This window comes from Ciona intestinalis, chromosome 7 (assembly GCF_000224145.3).
Source record: "Ciona intestinalis chromosome 7, KH, whole genome shotgun sequence".
NCBI classification, from domain to species: domain Eukaryota; kingdom Metazoa; phylum Chordata; class Ascidiacea; order Phlebobranchia; family Cionidae; genus Ciona; species Ciona intestinalis.
Window position 1 is genome coordinate 1,612,840 of NC_020172.2, and position 22,230 is coordinate 1,635,069.

The following is a 22,230-nucleotide window of genomic DNA, read 5'->3' on the forward strand; positions in this document are numbered from 1 at the left end:
CAACACCGATATAAAGCTATTGAGAAACACTAAGAAATTAGAACACACAAAAATTGAAATCTTGAAGAAATAGGTTTCTATGAAGAAGATTACATTCAAACCAGGGTAAAACACAATGTTGAAACTATTGGGAAAATATTGCGTTTCGAAACTTTTGTATCTATATGGTCACAGTGCACATTTAGGGGTCACACCTTTTTTTTGTGTAATATTGTGTGGCACCACTTTATTAAGTGGTAGGTAAGCTTAGCAAAGAAATCTAGATAGCGACTTTGTGTAAGATGGTTGTTGAGGGTGGAAATGCAGATAAAAGTACTAGGAACACACACATAGGCGCATTCGCAACCTGAGAATAAGACTTGTCAGCGCTACTTAAAAGTTCAAAGTAAAATAAATCTTTTCTAATTTTAGTTTTGAAAAAATATTGACATGGCAAGGGAACAAAATGTTAAAATTTAAAAATGTGTATAATGTTTGGAAGGACATGAGAAATGTTTGGGGGGTAGGCAAATTTTTTTGTGGATTTTCGGTAAAATAAAAGCATAGGTAAGTTTGTGCAAACTAAACAGGAATATAGAGCACGCATGATAGGCATTTGGCAACAAAAAACTCGATTAAGGAATGTTAGGAATTCAACCAAAAATATATTTGCATTAAAGTGATTGGGCACAATGGGTATGAAGAAAATGGTAAAAATTTAAAATTGTTGCTCGCAAAAAGTTAAAATTTTATTTGGAATAATTCAAGCTGTTGTTTGGATGGTTAGAAGTCAGTGAAGGCGCTCAACTCCTTTGGTTGAGCTGCAGCTGTTGTCTAAAAATGTACAAAGTCCATTTGTATACCTGCTGAGTGCTGACGACTATACATAGTTTCATTTCTACAGTAGGATGACTATACACAATTGTGAAATTTAAGCAGCAATATGCTCATGTGTAAGAACAAGTAAACTGTTTCTGCCTTTTTAAAATATCTATTGTGAAATATATACTATAGTACACACATAGTCATAGCATTTAGTCTGGCACCATGGCAAAGTGCGACTGACTTTAACCCAGGGGTAATGAGTTCAAGGTTTTTTGCCGCTACCATTGTGGGCGTATGTGTGCTTGGGCAAGACATTTAACAGCAATTGCTCCAACCCAGTAGTCACTAATGGGTTGTCTAAATTGTCAGGCACACATAAAAAAATAATCACCCACAAAGTAACATACTTGGTAACTCGAGAGCTGGCAAGAGTGTATGAAACAGAACGCCTGTATTATATAACTACTGTGGTTCTGGCTATGCGAGGATAAAGCATGTTACATTTATCCAGAACATTCATGAGTTTACCAAAACAAAAACAACATAGAAGCAAAATTATTATCAAGCATCATAGCTATTATACACACCTGCCAGTTATCTTCAGGGTAATCTTCAAAGTTGCGAGTATCTCCACTATGTTTCACTTTAGGAATGATGGGTGGCTGGATTATAATATGGTATTAATACTTTGTATGTGACACTAGGGATGGGCCGAATCGAATCCGAATCCGAATATTCGGCGTTATTCGACGCATTTTTAGGTATTCGATCGAATCCGAATATGCGTGGTCGAATCCGAATACTTTCTATTTCGCCCAAATTGCCACGCACACGCTATTGATTGCGTTAAAACAGAAAATACCTGGACGCCTAGATACAGTGTGTTTTACAACCTACTATTATGCGGTTATTGCCATTTATATTATAACCTAACCCAGTTCGTTCGTTAGGAATTAACTCTAGGAAAGTAAGGAATCGCAGCGCTTGCGAATAACCGGAGTGGACAGTGTTTCCGCGCATAATTTCGTAATTAAAAGCGAAAAAATGTAAAACTATCTAACTTTAACATTACAAAATGTCCCGTAATAATTATAAATACATTTTGTTAAAAAAAATGTTTACATGAATTCAACATTCTGCAACACTGCAATTCACGAAACTCGTGTCTTGTGCGGCCTCTTTGATCGTGAACCACGTGTTCGTTTGATCGGAAACCACGTGTTTGTGCAATTTTGATTAGCGGCGCCTTCCGACTAACACCTAACGTGTCCCCATGCGTCTTTTCTCCTTAATGACGTCATTAGCGCTCGTGCTCCATTTCCGATTTTAGAAATTATAAAAACAAAACTATCACGGTTTGCACATTTTACATGCCTGGCTACAGTTATAGTATCAAAGAACGAAATGTGAATTAAATTCGACCGTATTCTTGACTAGACATCTACTCGTTAATACAACGTTTTAATCTGCCAACTTCGTAATTTTGGATTATATATGAAAGTGTAAAAAATCTAGATTAAATTTTGATGTCATGTGACTAATAGCGGTGCGTCGCCCTTTATCGGCACTCGGCCGGCGTTGATTGACAGGTTTTTAATTAATTTCTCGGCGCGCAGATAACGCTACGATAGAACGTTACCAATAGAAACAAAATGGATATGCAGCGGTTAAATAATTTCATTTGTTTCACCACATTGAACTAGGTTAAATGACGTCATCGAATATTCGGATTCGATCGAATATTGGACCGTAGATATTCGGATTCGCCGAATCCGAATAGTTTAGATCTCAGCCCATCCCTATGTGACACCACTTAATTTGCAATAGAAGTACATATTTGTTTTGATTTATCATTGAATAACATCAAAAAATACAAGTAATAACTTTTAAAAAGATGACAAGCAGAAGGCATCGGCCAAAAAGAGAAGAACACTAAAAGTTTCAAACAAAAAAAAAAACTAAAGGACAAATAACATTCCAATACATTTTGTAATTACTATTTCACAATACACCCTGACAATTTTTTCTGTATTAATAATTCATTCCTAATAAATACAACTTTAGTAATGAACGTCGCAATGTCGGTAACAAATATTGCCACTGTGACGTAGGTCGAGCTTTTTAAAAAGCAGCGCACAAAGAAAATTAGGAACTACCAGGTTAAGAATAAAGTAGTTAAAGTTATGGTCAAATGTATAAGTTAAGACCACTTTAGTTGTAACTATTTTAATTTAACACAGAAACAATTTCATTAAATATTCTGTTACTTCTGCTAACACAACCAGACATATTCCCTGTTATAATCTTTTAGCGGCTCATTTGGTATTAAAAACGTAGTGTATTTCCTGTGTTTCATCTGCCATTCGGCAAGACTTCACCAGGCTACCATGTAATGCAACGCATCAATACACCAATAAACATAAGCGAAATAAAGTGAAAAAGGAAGATAAACGAGAAACAATTATTCCAACTTACAATCATTTTCTTTTCTACAACAGCATCCCAATCAATATTACGGAACCACTTATGATTCTTCACGTCTTCCGATGCATTCTTCATGTTACCGAGACGACGTGTGCGATCAGCAGTCAGCAACTTTTTTATTAAATCCCTGAAAAAGTATTTTAAAAATTAGAAATCGCTCGTTCAGTTCTTCCAAGGTTTTTAACTTATTTTACTTAAAATTAAAAAAGGTGTATATAGTAAAATGTGAGATTAACTGTTTGCCCGTAACAATAAAACTGTTTTAAGGGATCTGTGAAAAATAAATTTGTGTGGTCACATACTTCAAGACAAGTGTGCCACCAATCACAATTAGAATAAACATAAATGTATTGCATTATGAAGAGTTTTTTTATTTTATAAAAACCACGAGTGTAGTTGTAGATCATATTAATATATTATATACAGTGGGGTTGGGGAAGATTGGACATCTTTTTTTTCTATTTTCTCATCTTTTTTAATAGCAAGCAAAGAAAATTCTAAGAAAAAACGTATCCTTACAACTCCCATAGATCTTTGTTTGATTAAAACACGATTAGGATATTTAGATATTATGTGACAAAGGTGTCCTGTCTTTCCCACCATACTATAAGATATCTTAACAAAAAAAAACAAAGCAAGTTAAGTGCAAACAAACATACTTAGCATAACCTTCCATGTTCTTTGGAAACTCAACTTTTCCACGGAGAATTTTTTGGTAAATTCCAAACGGACTTTCATCCCAGAAAGGTGGAAAACTGAAAAATATTTTATATTATATATATATTTATACATATATAAATATAAAGGCAAGGCAACCTCGGGCAACAATGCTTAGAGCGCGTAAGGCACGATAAGTCTACAGTGAACAGACACGATAAACAGTTTACAACAAATGTATAGAGTAAAAGTACTGCTGATGGATGTTTTATACATATCTAATATACTATAGGTCATAGCTTGTTTAAATCATTTGTGGGTTACAGCTAAATACAAAGTGTTTGTTATGTTCAGCCAAAGTTTCCTGTTCTAACATGTTAAATTAACCGGGACAAATATAAAAGTTAACACAAGTGGTTTTTGTATTTTCAAAAACAAACTGTATTAAAAAATCAGATTTATAAAAAATAAAAAAACAGTTCTGCATAGAATGTGGACGAAATCGTAATTTATGCAAAATCTAAAATCCAATATAGAAAACTGTGACATAAAAGTGAACAAAACATAGCAAAGTGGGCATTTGTTCATGTAATCCTATTGATCACGCTTAACTGGCCAACAATGCAACATCACTTTAAGTATGGCCACCTCAATACAGTGGTCGGCTATTGAAGCAAAGTGATTCTAAAACACCCGTCGCCTTAGACTATTGTTATCATACTGTGGTGCTGTGGTTTTATCATAGCATCAGCAAATAAAAACATACAGAAGGAAAAGTTTGGCCACCGTTGTTGAGGAGATTTCAAAAGAGCAAAAATAATAAAAGAAAATTCAAACGCTGGCAGTTTTACAGATCCCAATATTAGTAATATAAACAACACAAAATTAAAGTATCAAAATAAGTTGCATATTATTAAATGCTGCTTCAGATTGTAAAGGCATATGTGTACCCTTCTGCCTAAATAAACAATCGGATTAGAAGTACTTTTACTGAAAAGTACTATAATATAGGATCACTGAATCGATCTATTAATATAGTTTATAATATAAATAACTTCTACTAGTCCAGACAAACCCAAATCTTAACATATTTGTGGTATATTAAAATCACAAAAAATGCTATTTCTGTAACGATACTGTAGCAGTTTATCAATTTGAAGACTATAGAAAACTAGAAACTCTTCTGCCATAAATGCCAATGTGAATATATTCTACAACACATATAGTATAGTTTGTACTAGCTTGTAACAACACCCACATACCCAGCAAGCATCTCGTAAGTTAAAATTCCAAGCGCCCACCAATCCACAGACCTTCCATGGCCTTTACTTTGAATTACTTCAGGAGCCAAGTACTCAGGCGTGCCACAGAGAGTCCATGTCCTGTAATACACAATCAATGGCCTGGTTGTATTTCAAAGCACATACGGTTGTAAACGGAAACCAGCTATAGGAGCTTAACGAACATCAAGATTTAGTCAGAAGGAGTATAGCAATTTAAATATCAAATTTAATTTACATAATGTGTGATATACAAAAATACAAACACATTTGAACTATGCTAACTAATAAATATATATACATATACTGCTATACAAAATTAAGTGATGCAACACTAACATATAACACTTAAACAAAACTACATTTACATTATATATTATGATACACATATATATATATTGAAGATTAAATGACAATGCAATGACATACCGGTCTTCTACTTTTTTGGCAAATCCAAAATCAGTTAGCTTGGTATGTCCATCTCTATCAAGCAAAACATTCTCTGGTTTAAGATCCCGGTAAACAATGTGACGTTGATGCAAGTATTCTAATGCTGACACAATCTCAGAGGCAAAGAACAATGAGGTGGAATTGTTAAAACGACCTTAATGAAAACATGGTGTATTAAATACCAAGCTGATGTAACGAGTATAAATTTTCCTTTTTAAGTCATTTTACAACTATTTTTTTCTAAAAGATTAAAATCGCGTAACAATTTATTCAGGGTGAAATTTCATTCCAAAATTTGGTCAATAATACTTTGAGAGTAGCAATGTCAATTTAATGTGTAGCAATCAAAGTAACTAGCAGGAAAACATTGGGCCTACACTAAACAGCTTTGGTGGATGTGGTAATGTATGTATAGATAGTGATTATCAGTACAAATGTAACTCCCAACTGGCATACATTCATATTGATTATTGACACAAGTAACAAACATAAAGTTATGAACATGTTTAAACATACAATACTTTGAATTATGAAACTGCATAAATAATACATTACAGTTAGGTAGCAATTTTCCAAGTAGTTGATAATATCATAATTCATAATCCACTGTTTCTCACCTGCATTTCTTAAGTAGGAAAATAGTTCCCCACCACAAGCAAACTCAAGCAACATGTACAAGAAGGAATTGTCGTGATCCGCCCAAAACCTTAACAAACACATCATCAATTATTCCAATTATTTCATCTGGCACCTTGTCGAAATTCATTATGGTCATGGAACAGGTTTTTTCGAGCGATTATCAGATTACTGAATTATTAATGAACATGAACAATTGGCATATTTAAGCATGCATTGGTTTGGTTTGAAATGTAAATAAAATTGAAGTAGGTCATGTTGACTTACAATTGAACAATAAAAGGGTGCTGAATTTGATTTAAAATTGATTTTTCATTTTTCACATGCTGGACTTGTTTTAGTTTAATGATGTCGCATATCTTCATTACTTTCAGTGCAAAATGTTCTTTGGTGTGCTTCTCTTTCACCAGAACAACACGGCCAAACGTACCTGTACCTTATAAGAAGATTACTTGCTCTAAATATAAAATTTTAACAAAACTTTATACAAACAGATCATAAATTAATTTTAAATGTATGAAAAAAATAATGCATAATTGCTGCTTTAAAATTCTTTTAATATATTGTAATTAAAGATCAATTAAACCCCAAAATTTAAGGGTCATTTAAATATAAATATATAGGCAATAATACAAATATTGCCTATATATTTATGTATGTCAGCCTACATAAATTACCTACATTTCAAATTACTCTTTAATTCAGGCAATTAAAAAACACAATATTACTTATACAACTAGCTTAGGTACACACTAAGATTATATTAAATGACATAAATACCTATTGTAGATAGAATTTCCAAGTCATTGAGTGAAAGCTTCCTTTCCACTCTTCCCACTGAATATTCAGGTGACCGCGACCCTCCACCCGTAGCACCTTGTTCTAACCCACGTTGTGTAACATGGGGGAGATTTAAATTGCCAACAGAGTTTAAAGTTGCCGCCGTGTCCCCTGCTGCTGGATTTGAATTCTGGACATTTTCTCCTTTTGGGGTTGATGGTGAACTGTTAAGTTTATGTTCTGTAGATGATGTGTTTGTATTTCCTAACTTCACAGTGGAAACAGAGGATGCCAGGTTGTCCACAGTTGTATCACAAACTGAAGCCACGTTATTCGAGTTGGTGGAATTGCTCACAGTCTTGGAATCACTCATCTTTGGTTTTATGTTTTTCCAGTGAAGTTAAACTGATTATCATGATTCCAAAAAAATACCAACTTGCTGCCACAGTCAGCAACAAAACTATAAAAACAAGTTAAACATCTATAATGCACACACATAATTAAAAATTGAGTATATATATTATAGTTATATTTAAACCAAATGCATTAAAACTTCAAGTATCAATTATACACAACTTGTGTATAACGTTTTTACTCTATCTAATTAACCGAACTAACTTTTAAAACATATGCAACGACAAACAATTCACAATTTTGACCTGTCTTTAACGGTTCGTACAACACCTTTATTCAATTTATTTTAACGTAATAATTGTACTTCACTAAAGACCTTTTGGCATTTATTTCAGGTGCCTGAAACCTACAAAACAACTTGCTGAAATCGAATAAAAATCGATCTAAAACAACAAAACGTAACTTTGTTAGGTGACCTTACCAATTCTACAGAATCTACACAACAACCAGACGCTATAACCAATATACTTTCTATGTTAAGTTGTGATGCTACTGACACCCCAAAGTACTTAATGAATCTGTTGGAAGCATATTAGAGCCCATTTAAAAAAAAATATTTCGAAAATAAAACGTACAGAAACAATTTTTAATTCCACTGCCTTCTGAACAAAAGCTGTTTATAATAAAACAAAACTGAGACAGTTATCAAGACCAAAAAGATGAAATAAAATTTTTGAATAAATTTTCTACACTTGAACCATTGTGTTGATTTTGAATGACGAACAATAGAAACATGATTGTGTATTATAAAAACACATGTATATCAGATTAACGGAGTGCCAGAAAACAAACACTCCATCGACAGAAGTTCTTTGATCCATTCAGGATCATTTATTTCGCATTTCTTTCCAAATAGTGATGAACATGAAGATTTTCGTTTCTTGTAGGTTTGCAATGGACTAAACGTAATACAACATGCTGGCCACCTGCAAAAATCTCAATACATAAATAAATAAAAGCAAAAATTTCCAGAGCAATATAAAAAATACGAGTTACCTTGAACCATCTTCAGAGAAAAATGTCAAACCATCCAAACATAAGGCTAAGTCTTGACCAGTAATCAAGCAAACAGGGCAAGTTGGTAGCATGAGATATGCAGGCAGGGATTTAGCTTGGTAGATAACATTTCTGCTCTGTAAGCTAAGTTTTGACTTATTGCTTTCCAACCATTTAACAAGCTGAACAACTGGAACCATGGAATCTAATGGAACACCATTTTCACACCAGAGCTGAAATTGAAAATTTAAAATATTTTAAAAGTTACAAAAAGTTACATAAAACCAATTAGTTAAATAAAATAATTTAATTATTTATTTATTACCTTGATTACTTTGAGCATTTGACTAACGATAAGCAATAATTCAACCTCTTTAATTTTCTCTTCCAGAAGCTTGGTGTTCGGATCTGTATTCTCATTCTGTCTATAAGGACTAGGTGTTTGACATGAATTGATATACGAGTACTTTATCTGTAGAAGATGCCACCTGAACAAAATGTTGTAGCAATGTAATATAACAATTATTTTAAGAATACCCATTTTATCGAAAATGGAATTGAAGCATACTCCTACTCAAATAACTATTATCAAATAACATTTACATTTTTACATGACTACAAATGTAAACATATTGATAAATTACATGTTTTGCCTTTTCTTTATATCTATAGGCTATCCTGTCTTTTCGTTTAAATTATTTCTAAATCTTTCCTACCACAATCAAAGAGACAAATAAAAGTTGTTATTTTTAATATTTCTATCATTATTATAATATTATTATAATGTTATTTTGTTGATAACTGACTCAACGTTTTTATTCACTTGGTTTTACACTTTTTTAATTACTGCAACATCCAAGACAAAATTACGAAAACGTATTATTAATAAATAGTTACCTGAGTTGTAATTTAACAGTTTCATCTTGATAGTTATTTGGTGCAATGGTTAAAAATTCTTCAAGAACTGTTTCCAGATTTTGATTTACAAAATAATGTTGTCTTATTATTTCAATGACATCAAGGAAGTGATAACACACGTTTAAGCTGTTTTGTTCAAACGCGGCAGATTGCAACGTCACGGCTGCCTGAGATAAATATAACTATCACTATTTTGACCAATTATTACATAAATAGTACACGCATATTACAAAACAACACATAACACATTACAAAGTGCAGTTGCTTTAACAAAATAAATGTTTCATTGAAAATAAATTGTTTATTCTTGCGTGGCAGAGTATTAATATTGGTTATGTAACATTATATGTTTTATTAATTCACCCCGCGCTAGCTTTCAAGTTACCATATATGTAAATTTGTCTGCAAACATTATTACTTTTTAAAGCTACACATAGGCGCGCTTTCCACGATACCAGACAATGGCTGAACTATGTTTTAAAAGTAATGTTTTCATACACAGCATATAAATAATAGTTGTTAGTACACATACTGGGAATTGTCCATTTAAGAAGATGCATATTACCTAATAAATAAATAAAAAAAATTAATTTGCTTATTATCTGCCACTTACATTGTATGGTGTGCTGTTGCGTTTAAAAGACAGGAATGCAACATTGTTGACTTGTATGCTTGAAATGATGATTGGTTTAGATGTAACAACAGCAATGAATGCAGCGTTTGGTGAAACAGCAATACCATGCATCATGGAAGGGGAAATACTTTTGTATGCACCGATGTCTAAATATTATATCGAAAATAAAGTACGTAACATACAAAAAACTAGGGGAAAAGTTCAACGTCATTGTATTAATATAATATATACTGTTTGTTTAAAAAAACATTTATTTTTTTAAGTTCACAACCAATACCAATACTTTAGATCTATCAAAATAAATAGTGTACAAATTAATACAACTTTCTTACCAGATGAAGTGCCTAAGATTTCCTTATTTAACTTAATATTCTCATCATCCAAAACCACATCTAACTTGACCATAGTACCATCACCACTGCATGTATACCAGCCGTGGGTTGTGCCATGTTTTACAACAGACATGCCTGTTATTGGCATGATGTGTGCATCCTGTTTGGAATAAATGTAAAAATAACAAATTATGTTTTTTTGTTACAATTGTAAACTGCAGTATGCTGCATCATTGATCATTCACTTATTAGTGTTTGTGTTCCCATGGCAGGACATCTTAACAGGTTATAACTAAATTAGGATTTCCCTCTTGAACATTATACATTTGGTTTACATATAAACTACATTAGCTGCAGTTTCATTTGCAATACAAGAAACAATATAAGAAATATTTAACAGTTAGCACAAAGTTTACGGGCTCGCAGCTTTGCTACCATATGTGTCCTTAGGCAAGACATTTACTGACAATTGCTGCAACCCATTGGGCCCCTTATAGGGCAAAATAGTCGGCCATTCATTACAAAAATAACAACAACAAAAAATCCACCAAGAATTTATTATTCACAGAGTTACATATGTTGCAACTCATAAGCAGGCACAAGGTGTGTTATAACAACTATCCTTGGCCTTTGGCGCATAAGCACAAAAAAGTTGCAAAAATTGCCAACTAAATACTTACAAGGTTAGTTACTTGAGCACAAACTTCTAAATTAGCATTAAGTTTCATGGCAATGAGAATCTGGGATTTGGCAGCAAGTAACATTGAACACCCAACCTCAATGTCTATAAACTGGAAGTGCCTTGAAAAAAAAAAACTAAATAATTTACATGAAATATTCCAATGATGACCATATAGAGGCAATTATTGGTAATTAGTACTGTATTTCTTTGCCATTAAAAAATCTTTTAAAATTGGTTAATTTCTAAAAGCAATTTTTTTTAAATTGCATTAAGATAGAAGGTTTACCCTTAATTAAGATAAATTTGTCCAATATTTAACCTGGTCTTTATTCAAAGTTTAAAGTAAAATTACCTAGCTATTAGATTGTCTTTTTCGCCCCAAATTTCCCGTTCCAACTTCAAAGTTATACTGTCGTCCTTAATTTTAAATCGACATACAGATATTTGGCCTTGCAATGAAGAAATACATAATGAGCAGTTGTCACTCGTTTTGGTTCTATTTCTCTCTAAAAAAATGTATTATATTGATAAAATATAATAACGCCAAAAATTTAAATCATAATATAGCCTAAAAAATTGGATGGTAAATATATAGATATATCTGAAAAATTACCTGCATAACGGCACCACTTTATTTCTGCAATATCACGATAGCTACACTGAAAGACATAAACAATGTTCAAGTTTGGTTTTTCAAAATCAGGCACAACACATCTCCATATAACAACAAAGCCAGCTCTGGTTGATGTCGCAAAATAAACTTCCTTGGTTTCATCATTAGCATCAAACCTGGTGTACACATCAGACCAGTCCATGCAAGCAATTGAAGCAGCATATTTTTGCTCTATCAGTTTTTCCAACTTTGTTAAAGTAGAATCCATTTTAAAGCCAGGAAAATACCGCTTGTTTTCATTTAAATAGGCATGAAGCTGTTCCGATGGACAAATTATTTCTTTCCATTCTGTTTCAGCACCAGTGGAAACTTTGTATAGAATCGCACACCTGGATATGTAACATTCAATGAATGGTGGTGACAGGTGGAATAAACCATTAATCTCAATTGTACATAGATAGATGATATTTTGATAAGCTTGGTTATATTTAATCTTTAACAATAACATAAAAAAATCGATATAAACCTAATAAAGTAAGATTACTGCCTATATAGTGGGGTGGGGTAAGATGGGTCAGGGTTGTTTCTGTCCCATCTTGGTAGTAAACAAAGAATATTTACACAGTTATTTATCATATGTCTGTATCCTCTGTAAAAAAACATTGTTAATTGTAACAAAATTAGGAAATATGGGATAGAGCTTCTGGTATTCCATCCTACCCCACAATATTATCTATCAAATGTTAACACTTATATATAAGATATAACAATTTAAATAGATCTGGAATAAACATAACCTGTTATCAAGCGTGAGGGTGGCAAGGAAGCAATGATTGGTGAACTTTGTGGACATTCTTGGGGAAAATCTAACCATGTCGTATTCATTGTACGTGCTATCTGTTGCTTGGCTGAGCAAAGGATCAAGTTGAATCTGAAAAAAAATTTGATCACTTTTGAAATTTTCTTTAATAGTACCAGCTAAAAAATTAGAGCCAGAATGAACTAAGAAGAAATGAACAAGAAGATAATACATTCCATTATTGTGCCATGTAAACCTAATCTATATCTATGCAGATCCCAGCATATTCATGGATTCAACAAAATTTACACCAGTGAATTTTTCCACTCAAGTTTATATTTAATTTTTTGTTGGTTAAAAAGAGTATAACTTAAATATATAAAATATATTATGAGTTTAAAACAATAAACACTGTTATCTGTTACAGTTGTATTTCTACTATAAAATGGAGCTCCTATGATAAAGTACGCCAAATGGCCTGGAATTTTATTCAGATTTGGATTTTTTGTAGTATGATTTCGTCTAGAAGCGGCCTCTAAAGCTATGATAATTCTTCTACTGTTACCGTACCTTATATATTGAGTAATCAGGATATGCAGCAACATTAGAAGATTGGTTGCACAGCGATTCAAATTCACTTAAATAACTTTCAATCCCAACATCATGTTTCACAACGTTTGCCTTTCTTGGAATATTTTCAACCGAAAAACTTGTCTCCAATTTCTGACTTTCAGAATACAAACCCATCGAGTAAATAACAACACTCCTTCCAGTTGCCACAGCAACAGTGTAACAATCGGACCAGTCTACTACATGGTGACTGACAACTCGGTTTTCCAGCTTGGATTCCCCAAATGTTGCTGACCATGAGTCGGGTGTTACTTCCATGTTTAGAATAATTATCGTACAAACTTAAACATGATTTTAACTTATACTATCCTGATGTTTAACAGCATAATGTGCAGCATGATCTAAATAGAAAATGTGTGCAACAATTAATATAAAGTGAAGTGAAATTATAACTTTTCAGTTTTAAAAGATTTTTCTTGTATTCTTGCCACCATTCGCCTGGCGTAAAAATCTTTATAATCTTCGGGTAGTTCGTCCAGAACTTTTAAAGCTCTGTTTAAAATGTCCATGCTACGTGCTGCTGGTATGAGATCCTTGTTTCCATATGGATCTTTTTTATCGTACATTTCAGATTGCAGATTTTTCCAGAATACATTAACTGCCACCCCAAACTCAAGAGCTACAACATTATGAAACCACAAAGCAGGAATAAATAAAACATCCCCTGCTTCTAAAACGCATTCAAAACGTACGGCTTGTACAAATTTAGGAAACTTTTTTATGTCAGGGTTATCAATATCTGTCACCAAAGACTTATCACCTTGGAGATACAAATGCAGCGCATCTGAAGGTGCAAATAACACAACTCTCTTACGGCCATTTACTTGTATGAGTAAGTTGTCCATAACATCGTAGTGAGTCCAAAGTTGCATCCCAGCAGATGCTATTCGAAACACACTGGAGAAGAATGACTGAGGTGGGAAAAACTCTGGTATTCTAATATCGTCTTTAATTTGTTGGAATTGTTCTGTAATATTTGATGCATCTTTTCTCACATTTTCGCCAAGTGAACGAAAATAATAATATTCATTTTTAGTTAAAAAATATTCTGTGTGATTTCTTTCAGCTGCTCTTTTTACAACTTCACTGAAAGGTAGTTTACGGTAGAGATAGTTTTTATTGATAAAATCCATCTGGGGTGTTTCACTCACATGTATAACACACTCTACTTTACCCCCAACATTGGATAAATACTCAGCTGTCCACTTGGTTGAACATTCTCCAATATCTAATCCTTTTAACACACATGGTCTTCTTTTACTTTGGACTTTTTCAACAAAATTAGACTCGTCCACATTGTATGCAACATTAACTTGTACCGATTTTTGCATTATTCCTTTAAAACATATACCAAGTCACTGTACAAGGAGAAAATGAAATAAATTAAAACACACCAGCCAAACCACAGAACTTAAGATCTAAGACAAATATTTGACAAATTTCATAAACAATGTTGTGTCTAATTCTACCATAAGAATGTAAACATAGACTGGTTTGTGTTATTAGTTTATAAATATCAAGATGTGTCCCAAAAACCTAAACAGAATGCAATAAAAATTACAATGAAAAATGAATGGCTGACCGTGACCAATGCAAACACACAAATGTTTTCAAAAAAGACAAAGCATAAGAACAGGAATATTGATTTACAACTAACCTCAAAAAAACAAAAATTCGCACAATTTTAGTTTGCATGCAATAAAATGGGAAGTTTAATTTAATTCAAGAAGTAAAATGTTTGTTTAAACAAATATCTTGCAAACTGTTGTAAGAGTGCTGTAGTTAAACAAAGAGACACTGAGGCAAACAAATCTACATTTTTATTTAACACATGAAAAATGAGAGATAATAAAAAGTTTCAATTCTTCGATTCACTCTTTATCTTGTAATCCTTTATTGCGGCTTTGATGGCATCCTCTGCTAACATGGAGCAGTGTAACTTGACAGGTGGTAGAGACAGTTCCTTTGCAATCTGTGTGTTTTTGATGGTCGCAGCCTCAGAGACCGACTTTCCTTTTATCCACTCGGTGGCCAGTGAGCTCGAAGCGATTGCAGATCCACATCCGAAGGTTTTGAACTTTGCGTCAACAATTTTTCCGGAATCATCCACCTCAATTTGAAGCCTCATAACATCACCACATGCTGGTGCTCCAACCAACCCAGTCCCAACAGAACTTGACTTTTTATCAAGTGTCCCAACATTTCTTGGGTTTTCATAATGGTCAATCACTTTTTCATGGTAAGCTCTGAAAGCTGTTACATTTGTGGTGGGTGAAGCAAACTTGGAAGCAATGCTTCTTTGAACAATATGACGCAGGGAATGCATGACTTGTTATGTTACAATACAAACACTCAATTGTTATATAATAACTTTGCTTTTAAAAAAACTAATCTGCAGAAAGTTTTGTTTTTAACGCTTTTGTTTAATTTTATTACCAACTATATATTTTCCACAATACACAATTTGCCAAAGCTTTTAACGTTCTAATATAAACTAAACAGCCGTCGCCCCATCGTTCTTGCGCCTAATAATGGTGGCCTACTTTGCAAGAGTGCATGAAACACATTTAATTACGACATATTATTACGCTTAGTCATGTCAATACGATTACCACGTGACGACATGTTTGTTTGTGACGAATCAAAAATCTAAACTCTTGAACTCCATCTAGCGATAACTGTTTTAATAATTTTAACGAATAAAGAATAAATGTAATTCGTTTACAACCTCAAGACAATTTTTATAATATAACTTGATTATCTCTTCCACAACAGTAGAAAATAACATATCATTTAAACGACGAAAAGGGAATCAACGATAAAACACGCAATAGAATAAAAGGTGTGGGAAAGTGCGTCAGTTAAAAAACTATTGAAACGAAAAAGGAATTATTAAGATTTCGAAAATAGAATGTTATATAAAAACGCGGTCCGTATATAACACATAAACAAGTGGCACAAAAAAGAGTAAATATGGAATAAAATTACAGTTAACTCAGCGAGGCTGCTTGTGGTCTTGGCGCCCGTAAAGCACAATCGATAGGAATTTTTATTGGCCTATGAAGAACGATGTTTGAATTAGCTTTTGTCACCGCTTCGAAATAAACAACGTAGGTAACCTCGCATACCAACCCCATATACCCCGATGCAGTGCAAGGACGAATGGCAAATGTTTGGTACCCCCGGTCTGAAACAAGTTTTAGTTAAAAAATTTCGGTTACTAATATTGTTGGTTAATTAACTCGTATACTAACTTGGACGGTAAATCTCAAGTGCTTCACCAGTGTTTGCGTCTCTCCCGGTTTGTACGGGTACAGGAGAAGAAAATCTCTCTGAACATGGATTGTAGGTGACTGTGCTTGATCTTTTTTGTCGGATTTTTACTTCAGCTGATCTTTTTATCCTGCTTATTATCCCCTTCCCGAATTGAGTCTGCCGAACGATGTTGCGTAAGTCTAGTGAAAATAAAAAAAATGGTTGACATTACAAAAACACATTAAGCAGCACATCAACAACCCTGCTAAGTTTGCTATTAAGATACATATATATGTTGCGCGTATGGTATTGTAACTTACCATGACTGGAAGTTACTGCAACATCGGCTGATTCCACTCTCTTCCAGTAGTTGAAATCATGGCGCATGTATTTGTCCGACAGTGAACGCAAAAGAATTTGATTGGTCCGCAAAAGGCGGCAGGACTTAATTGATCTATATGGTTTAATCTTGCAAACAGACTTCGGGATTGTTTGGTAATACTGTAGATACAAGAGTTTTTTAACATTTAGAAGCTTTTAGTCGATAATGCCAGTCTCTATAATAGGTGAATGAAAATAGTTTTTCTTCGCATGGCGGGGCAAAGTCAGACGTAAAACTTATATTTCGTATAGTTTTGTTCGGTATGGCTGACAACTTGGACAACTCATACGCCTACAATGTGGAGCCATCAAGCCTTAAAACTGTAAACATATTTAGCACATTTCATACTTAATCAAACATAATGTAGTCCTAACCACTCACCGTTCTATCTGCTTGCCGGGAAAGCACCAACGCATACTGGTTTAAAGACATTGCGCACAAAATCGTGGGAAAGTAGCCAAACCACATAATAAAATTTGAGCACTGAAAGACAACGTATTACCAAGTTACCGCTATACTCAATATTTTGCAATACGGTTAAGTAAATATGCAAAATAGATAAGCATAGCAAATGATAGATTACTATACGCGAGTAATTATGCAAAATGTAAATACAGCTTATTTGTATACTTTAAAAAGGGGGCAGTAGTAGCTCTCAATGCAAAGGAGCAATTATGCAAGTATGCAAAATAAGTATACAAATATAAATCTAAGTAAAAATTGTTTTAATAGCAGTCAGCAAACAATCGTAGTGGAATTTGCATAAGTATACGCGTATAGCCTATATAGCTCGTCGCTGTGGCATGGTGCCGGTTAGCGCGCCTATAACAACTGGTCAAAGGAAATGGGTTCGTGGCTCAACACTGCTACCATTGTAGGCGTGTGACCTTTTTATAGTTGTTTAAGTTGTCATTCATTAGGCACGAAAAGTCACAAGCAACAAAATCACATGTGTATGTGACCATAAACGGGCACGGGTGTATAAAACAGTATATATACACTTATGTTAACGACTGTTGTTTTTAATGTTTCAGCTTACCTTGCACATAAACTTCATTTTATTCCTTATTTATTGTCAGATCAAAAAACTATTTCGTTTGTGTCTATACGAAATAGTAGAAACAAGAGAGCAACGCGCTAATGAATAAGCACCTAACACTGTAAAATGATTAATGAAGGAGATATGCAAAAACGCATTATACAATTCCGGAACTGTGTGTTGGATTGTAAATTTACTATAATAAGGTATCATGAGAACGCGCCCCCGCTTAAACGAAATTATATTTTGATTTCGTTGTGCAATCGTCGTGTACATTCATCTCACAGTCTTACGCCTATATTTAGTACACAATTTAATCGCTGTTTCAAAGATACGCGGTAGTGGTATTCAGGTAATATAGCGGTTAGCGTCTAGGAAAAGTAACTGAAATGGCCCGGATTCGTTGCTGGCTCATTGGCATTAATATTGTATGGTTATTAAGAGAGATTTATAAAGGTTAGTATTATACACCTTTATGTTTATACTTGCGCTGTAACCTAAACGAAGCCAAAAGATATCGATTATAGTATCCCCTTCACAGTTTCAGTGTTAACAGGTTCCTAATATTAAAGAGATTTTTATACACTACGATTTGTGTAGCTGTTAATTGTTCACTCTTACTAAATAAACGTCTTTCTTACTAATAAACGTTTCTGTGACTTCCTGGCTCCCTCGCAAGTTGTAGGCTACTCATATATGATCGCAGTGCTGCTGTATCAGTTTATAAACTACTCTGCTCTACATTTGCATTTTTCGGAAATCTCCTCGTTGCGTATTTTTAAAGGGGACGATCTGTAAACCAGCTCAAAAACTCAAAAAAGTGACTTTAAACTACGAGTTGAATTTCATCCAACGTTCTGAAAAAGGTCGGCAAGAAATATTTTAAAACCAACCATATCTTTTGGGTTTTCGTTTATTTAAAGTATGTCGAAAAAAACGTAAAAAAGAGAAAATTTCCTTGCAGCGTATTTTCCAGTTTACTTGTGGAAAAATGCATGTCGAATATAAATAAAGCAGCTAAATATTTAAATCATCTAAATGATCTAATTATAGTATTCGTTACACCACTGTCAGCTTAAATAAAGTTTCGTTGTAAAGTGTTAGTTGTAAATTTGCTAAAACGATTCTAAAATGATCACAGAAAGTATAGCTGATAACTACCAAAACACAAAACGGTGGAATGATAGCTTTGACTTTCTGTAGAGTTAAAGAACTTAATACTGTTGCCTGTTTGCTATAGAGGGCGCCACGCCATAGAGCAAATGTTATGTTAAAAACTGGCAAATTCCTGTGGCCGAACCCCAGGCATCTAAGGTTGGTGCCAAAATTGGTACCATGCGAGTGCACAATCAACTTTTCTTTTGAATGTTGACTTTCGGCAATAGAATATTTGGTCATGCATGAAAAATATTGTCAAAAACGCTGCCTCGTATCAGGGTAGGTGACAACTTGTGCTGCAGGAAGAAAGGTGAAGCATTTCTGAGCCCGTGGTTTATCATCTTATCGCTCGTAACGCACAACTGGTAGGGATTTTGACTGGTCTCACATGAACGGTGTCTGAATTAGGTTTGAACACCGCTGCAAGATAGATGACGTAATGAACCTCACAAACCATCCAGAAATACCGAGGTACGCTGCAGGAATGAGTAAAAAATGTTTGGTACAATCTCCGGTCTGTGAATAAGGGTTTGGTTAATAATGCTCGGTTAACAAGATCTGCTCTATATTTGTTCCTTTTCTCACCTGGATTCTGTAGAATCTCAAGTACTTCACCAGTGTTGGCATCTCTTCCGTAAAACATGGTAGTACGGGCAGCAATTTCGTTCGAACATGGATTGTAAGTGACTGTGTTTCTTTTTTGTCGTCTTTTTGCTTCAATCGATCTTTTTTTCCTGCTGCTGTTCGTCCCAGTTTGCAAGATTGTGTTCAAGTCTAAAGAAAACAGAAACAGTTGACGTTACGAAAATACATCACTTAAACAACCCATGAACAGTCTTGGCTTCTTGGCACTTTATGGATTGTATTATCGGCTAATTGCAAAGTTTGCTGCTAAGTTTTATACAGTAAATATAACGATAGACATTTTAGTCAAACGGGAGAGGTGCGCATAACGTTAAGTTGCATGTATTGTAACTTACCATGGCTGGAAGTTACTGCAATATCGGTTGATTCCACTCTCTTCCAGTAGTTGAAATCATAGCGCAAGTATTTATCCGACAGTGACCGCAATCGTCTTTTATTGGTTCGTAAAAGGTAGCAGGACCTAGTTGACCTGTATGGTTCAACGTCGCAGAGAGACTTCGGGGTTGGGTAATACTGTAAACACAAAATATTACAGTTTTAAAAACTACAAGACAAAAATGCTACTTGAGATTAAAAATGGCTGCTATTAAATGAAAGCAACTTATAATTATCTTTCGTGGCGGGAAACGACAGTCGCAAAGTTGAATTTCATGTTTTTTTGCATATAGATTATAATTTGACCTTATAAGAAATAACCACTTGGTTGGGAGCCATTAACCTCAAGTCTTTTGCACAAGGACACAAACGCCCACAATATAATCTGTTTAATTAATTTTGTATTCATTATAAGAGTGTCCATTAATCGTTGTTTAAATTCTCAGGGGTTTTTTTTCAAAAGTTTAAAAGACTTGGCCAATTGCTGGCATAATTGCAGAATAAACCTTTAGATTCGAACTAATTACATTATAATTACAGCGCATGTTTAAAGAAGTTTTATGAGAAGGAAATTTAACGACCGATACCGCGTGGAATAATTTGGCGCCGAGCCAATATCGAGAAATTAATTTTGGTCACGAACTTTCAACGATTACTAGAAGTGGTGGTCAAATACTACCTAAGGTGTATAACTGTTATATATCTAGTTTTGTAGATTATGGCAGCTTCAATTGTTTTGAATTGTGTATTCCAGCTCTAATGGGATAATCGTATTAAGATTGAACCGATTTTCTGTAATAGAGTTTTAATTAAACTAGCCCACTTCGTATTTGACAAAAGCAAGGTGCTGTGATTTGATAAACAAAGATGAAATTTGCCATTCTTTAACAAAGCTTTAACCTCTCGCGAAAAATAATTAGCACACTTCGTACTTAATCAAACATAATGTAGTCTAAACCTAAACCACTTACCGTTCTATCTGCTTGCCGGGAAAGCACCGACGCATACCGGTTTAAAGACATTGCATACAAAATCGTGGGAAGGTAGCCAAACCAAATAATAAGAGTTGAGCACTGCAAAACAACGAGTTATCTGATTAAAAAGTAAATATAGATTATTTATTTTATAGTAGAATAATCATACAGTAGTGTGGGGTAAGATGGAACGCCATTTTACTTTATTTTCTTGTCCTATTTGGTAGTAAACAAAGAAGATTCAACGAATTGTAAAACTGTATCCTCACGACTCCCATGACCCGTTGTTACCTCTGGTGCCAAAGTGGTTAGCGCGCCTGCCTGTAACCCAGAGGTAATGGATTCAAGGTTCGTCGCTGCTACCATTGTGGGCGTATGTGTACTTGGGCAAGACTATTAACGGCAATTGCTCCAACCCAGTGTCACTAACAGGTTGTTTAAATTATCAGCAAAGTGTATGAACAAACGTGCTATAACGACTGTCGTTTTCCGGCCACGCGAGGATAAAATAAGTTATATTTATTCAACAACATAAAAAAGTAACAACGGCAAATAGGGCTTTTCCTCCTAAATTTCTTATTGGCAAAAACACATTTACATTTAATTCAAGCAATACTATTGTTTAAAACTTTAGCTTACCTTGCAAATACACTTCATTTTGCTGTACCTTACGGTAAGTGTGCTTGTATACGAAATAGGTGAAAATAAAATTTATTGACTGCTGATCGAGTCTTGCTTACTGAAGGCCAAACTAACTGTGAAGTGACACTGCTGCTGTATCAGTTTATAAAGTGCTTAGCTCTAAATTTGTATTTTCAGAAAGCTGTTCGTTTCATGTCCTTAAGGATGTTACAGACTAAATTACGCTGTTGAGCTTCGCCGTCAGCCAACGTATTGAAATAATTGTGGTGCGTCAATTGTCAGTAATGACGCAAATCGTTTTGGCCACACGCAATTAATCGAAATTACGGGGAGTGCTGTTTGGATTTCATAATCGCGTAATTTGTTAATTCTCATTATATAACTTATATTTTGTAATTGCTCGTCTTTATTAAATTTTTAAAACATTATTGTATCATTGTAACCGCTTTTGTTTTTATTAATTACAAACGTTACAAACATTAACTAACCTGTTATCGGACGTTTTATAATCATATAGATAAAAGAGAATGTACGATTCAGTCTCAATACGCTACCACAGACACAGTTTGGTGCATTACTTGCTGAGTTACTCGTTTTCGAGAACGTGTATAACCATACTAACCATAATGTAGTTGAATGCATAAATATAAC

The 22,230-nt window shown here is 34.0% G+C and overlaps 6 protein-coding genes across 7 annotated transcripts; all 6 read right to left on the reverse strand.

Annotated features, from left to right (window-relative positions):
* Window positions 1-9: 9 nt before the first annotated feature.
* Window positions 10-8,031, reverse strand: LOC100175976 (cAMP-dependent protein kinase catalytic subunit PRKX-like). Its single transcript, XM_002126064.5, has 9 exons — window positions 7,092-8,031; window positions 6,579-6,747; window positions 6,293-6,381; window positions 5,655-5,829; window positions 5,208-5,327; window positions 3,948-4,043; window positions 3,280-3,415; window positions 1,392-1,466; window positions 10-813 (listed from the first exon to the last, which is right to left on the reverse strand). The coding sequence occupies exons 1-9, from the start codon at window positions 7,462-7,464 to the stop codon at window positions 763-765; spliced, it is 1,284 nt and encodes a 427-aa protein (XP_002126100.1). The 5' UTR covers window positions 7,465-8,031; the 3' UTR covers window positions 10-762.
* Window positions 8,032-8,070: 39 nt separating this feature from the next.
* Window positions 8,071-13,475, reverse strand: LOC100180654. The gene is made up of 11 exons (XM_002125535.5): window positions 13,050-13,475; window positions 12,478-12,611; window positions 11,681-12,069; window positions 11,420-11,573; window positions 11,066-11,186; window positions 10,386-10,545; window positions 10,033-10,199; window positions 9,399-9,586; window positions 8,827-8,989; window positions 8,502-8,734; window positions 8,071-8,431 (listed from the first exon to the last, which is right to left on the reverse strand). The coding sequence occupies exons 1-11, from the start codon at window positions 13,365-13,367 to the stop codon at window positions 8,269-8,271; spliced, it is 2,190 nt and encodes a 729-aa protein (XP_002125571.1). The 5' UTR covers window positions 13,368-13,475; the 3' UTR covers window positions 8,071-8,268.
* Window positions 13,450-14,472, reverse strand: LOC100178290 (tRNA wybutosine-synthesizing protein 5-like). Its single transcript, XM_002125584.5, has one exon. The coding sequence runs from the start codon at window positions 14,438-14,440 to the stop codon at window positions 13,496-13,498; it is 945 nt and encodes a 314-aa protein (XP_002125620.1). The 5' UTR covers window positions 14,441-14,472; the 3' UTR covers window positions 13,450-13,495.
* LOC101243380 (iron-sulfur cluster assembly scaffold protein IscU-like) lies at window positions 14,469-15,532 on the reverse strand. The gene is made up of 2 exons (XM_026835216.1): window positions 14,891-15,532; window positions 14,469-14,843 (listed from the first exon to the last, which is right to left on the reverse strand). Exon 1 carries the CDS (start codon window positions 15,433-15,435, stop codon window positions 14,968-14,970), a length of 468 nt encoding a protein of 155 aa, XP_026691017.1. The 5' UTR covers window positions 15,436-15,532; the 3' UTR covers window positions 14,469-14,843; window positions 14,891-14,967.
* A 567-nt stretch (window positions 15,533-16,099) lies between these two features.
* On the reverse strand, window positions 16,100-17,922 carry LOC113474364. The gene is made up of 5 exons (XM_026835101.1): window positions 17,786-17,922; window positions 17,128-17,229; window positions 16,685-16,865; window positions 16,364-16,564; window positions 16,100-16,296 (listed from the first exon to the last, which is right to left on the reverse strand). Exons 1-5 carry the CDS (start codon window positions 17,801-17,803, stop codon window positions 16,100-16,102), a joined length of 699 nt encoding a protein of 232 aa, XP_026690902.1. The 5' UTR covers window positions 17,804-17,922.
* Window positions 17,923-18,682: 760 nt separating this feature from the next.
* LOC113474385 lies at window positions 18,683-22,015 on the reverse strand. 2 transcript variants are annotated; one of them, XM_026835215.1, is made up of 5 exons: window positions 21,577-22,011; window positions 20,935-21,036; window positions 19,924-20,101; window positions 19,529-19,717; window positions 18,683-19,459 (listed from the first exon to the last, which is right to left on the reverse strand). In XM_026835215.1, the coding sequence occupies exons 1-5, from the start codon at window positions 21,592-21,594 to the stop codon at window positions 19,281-19,283; spliced, it is 666 nt and encodes a 221-aa protein (XP_026691016.1). In that variant the 5' UTR covers window positions 21,595-22,011; the 3' UTR covers window positions 18,683-19,280. The 2 variants fall into 2 exon arrangements, with proteins under 2 accessions (XP_026691016.1, XP_026691015.1); XM_026835214.1 differs by having other exon boundaries at window positions 18,683-19,717; window positions 21,577-22,015.
* Between the last annotated feature and the right edge of the window lie 215 nt (window positions 22,016-22,230).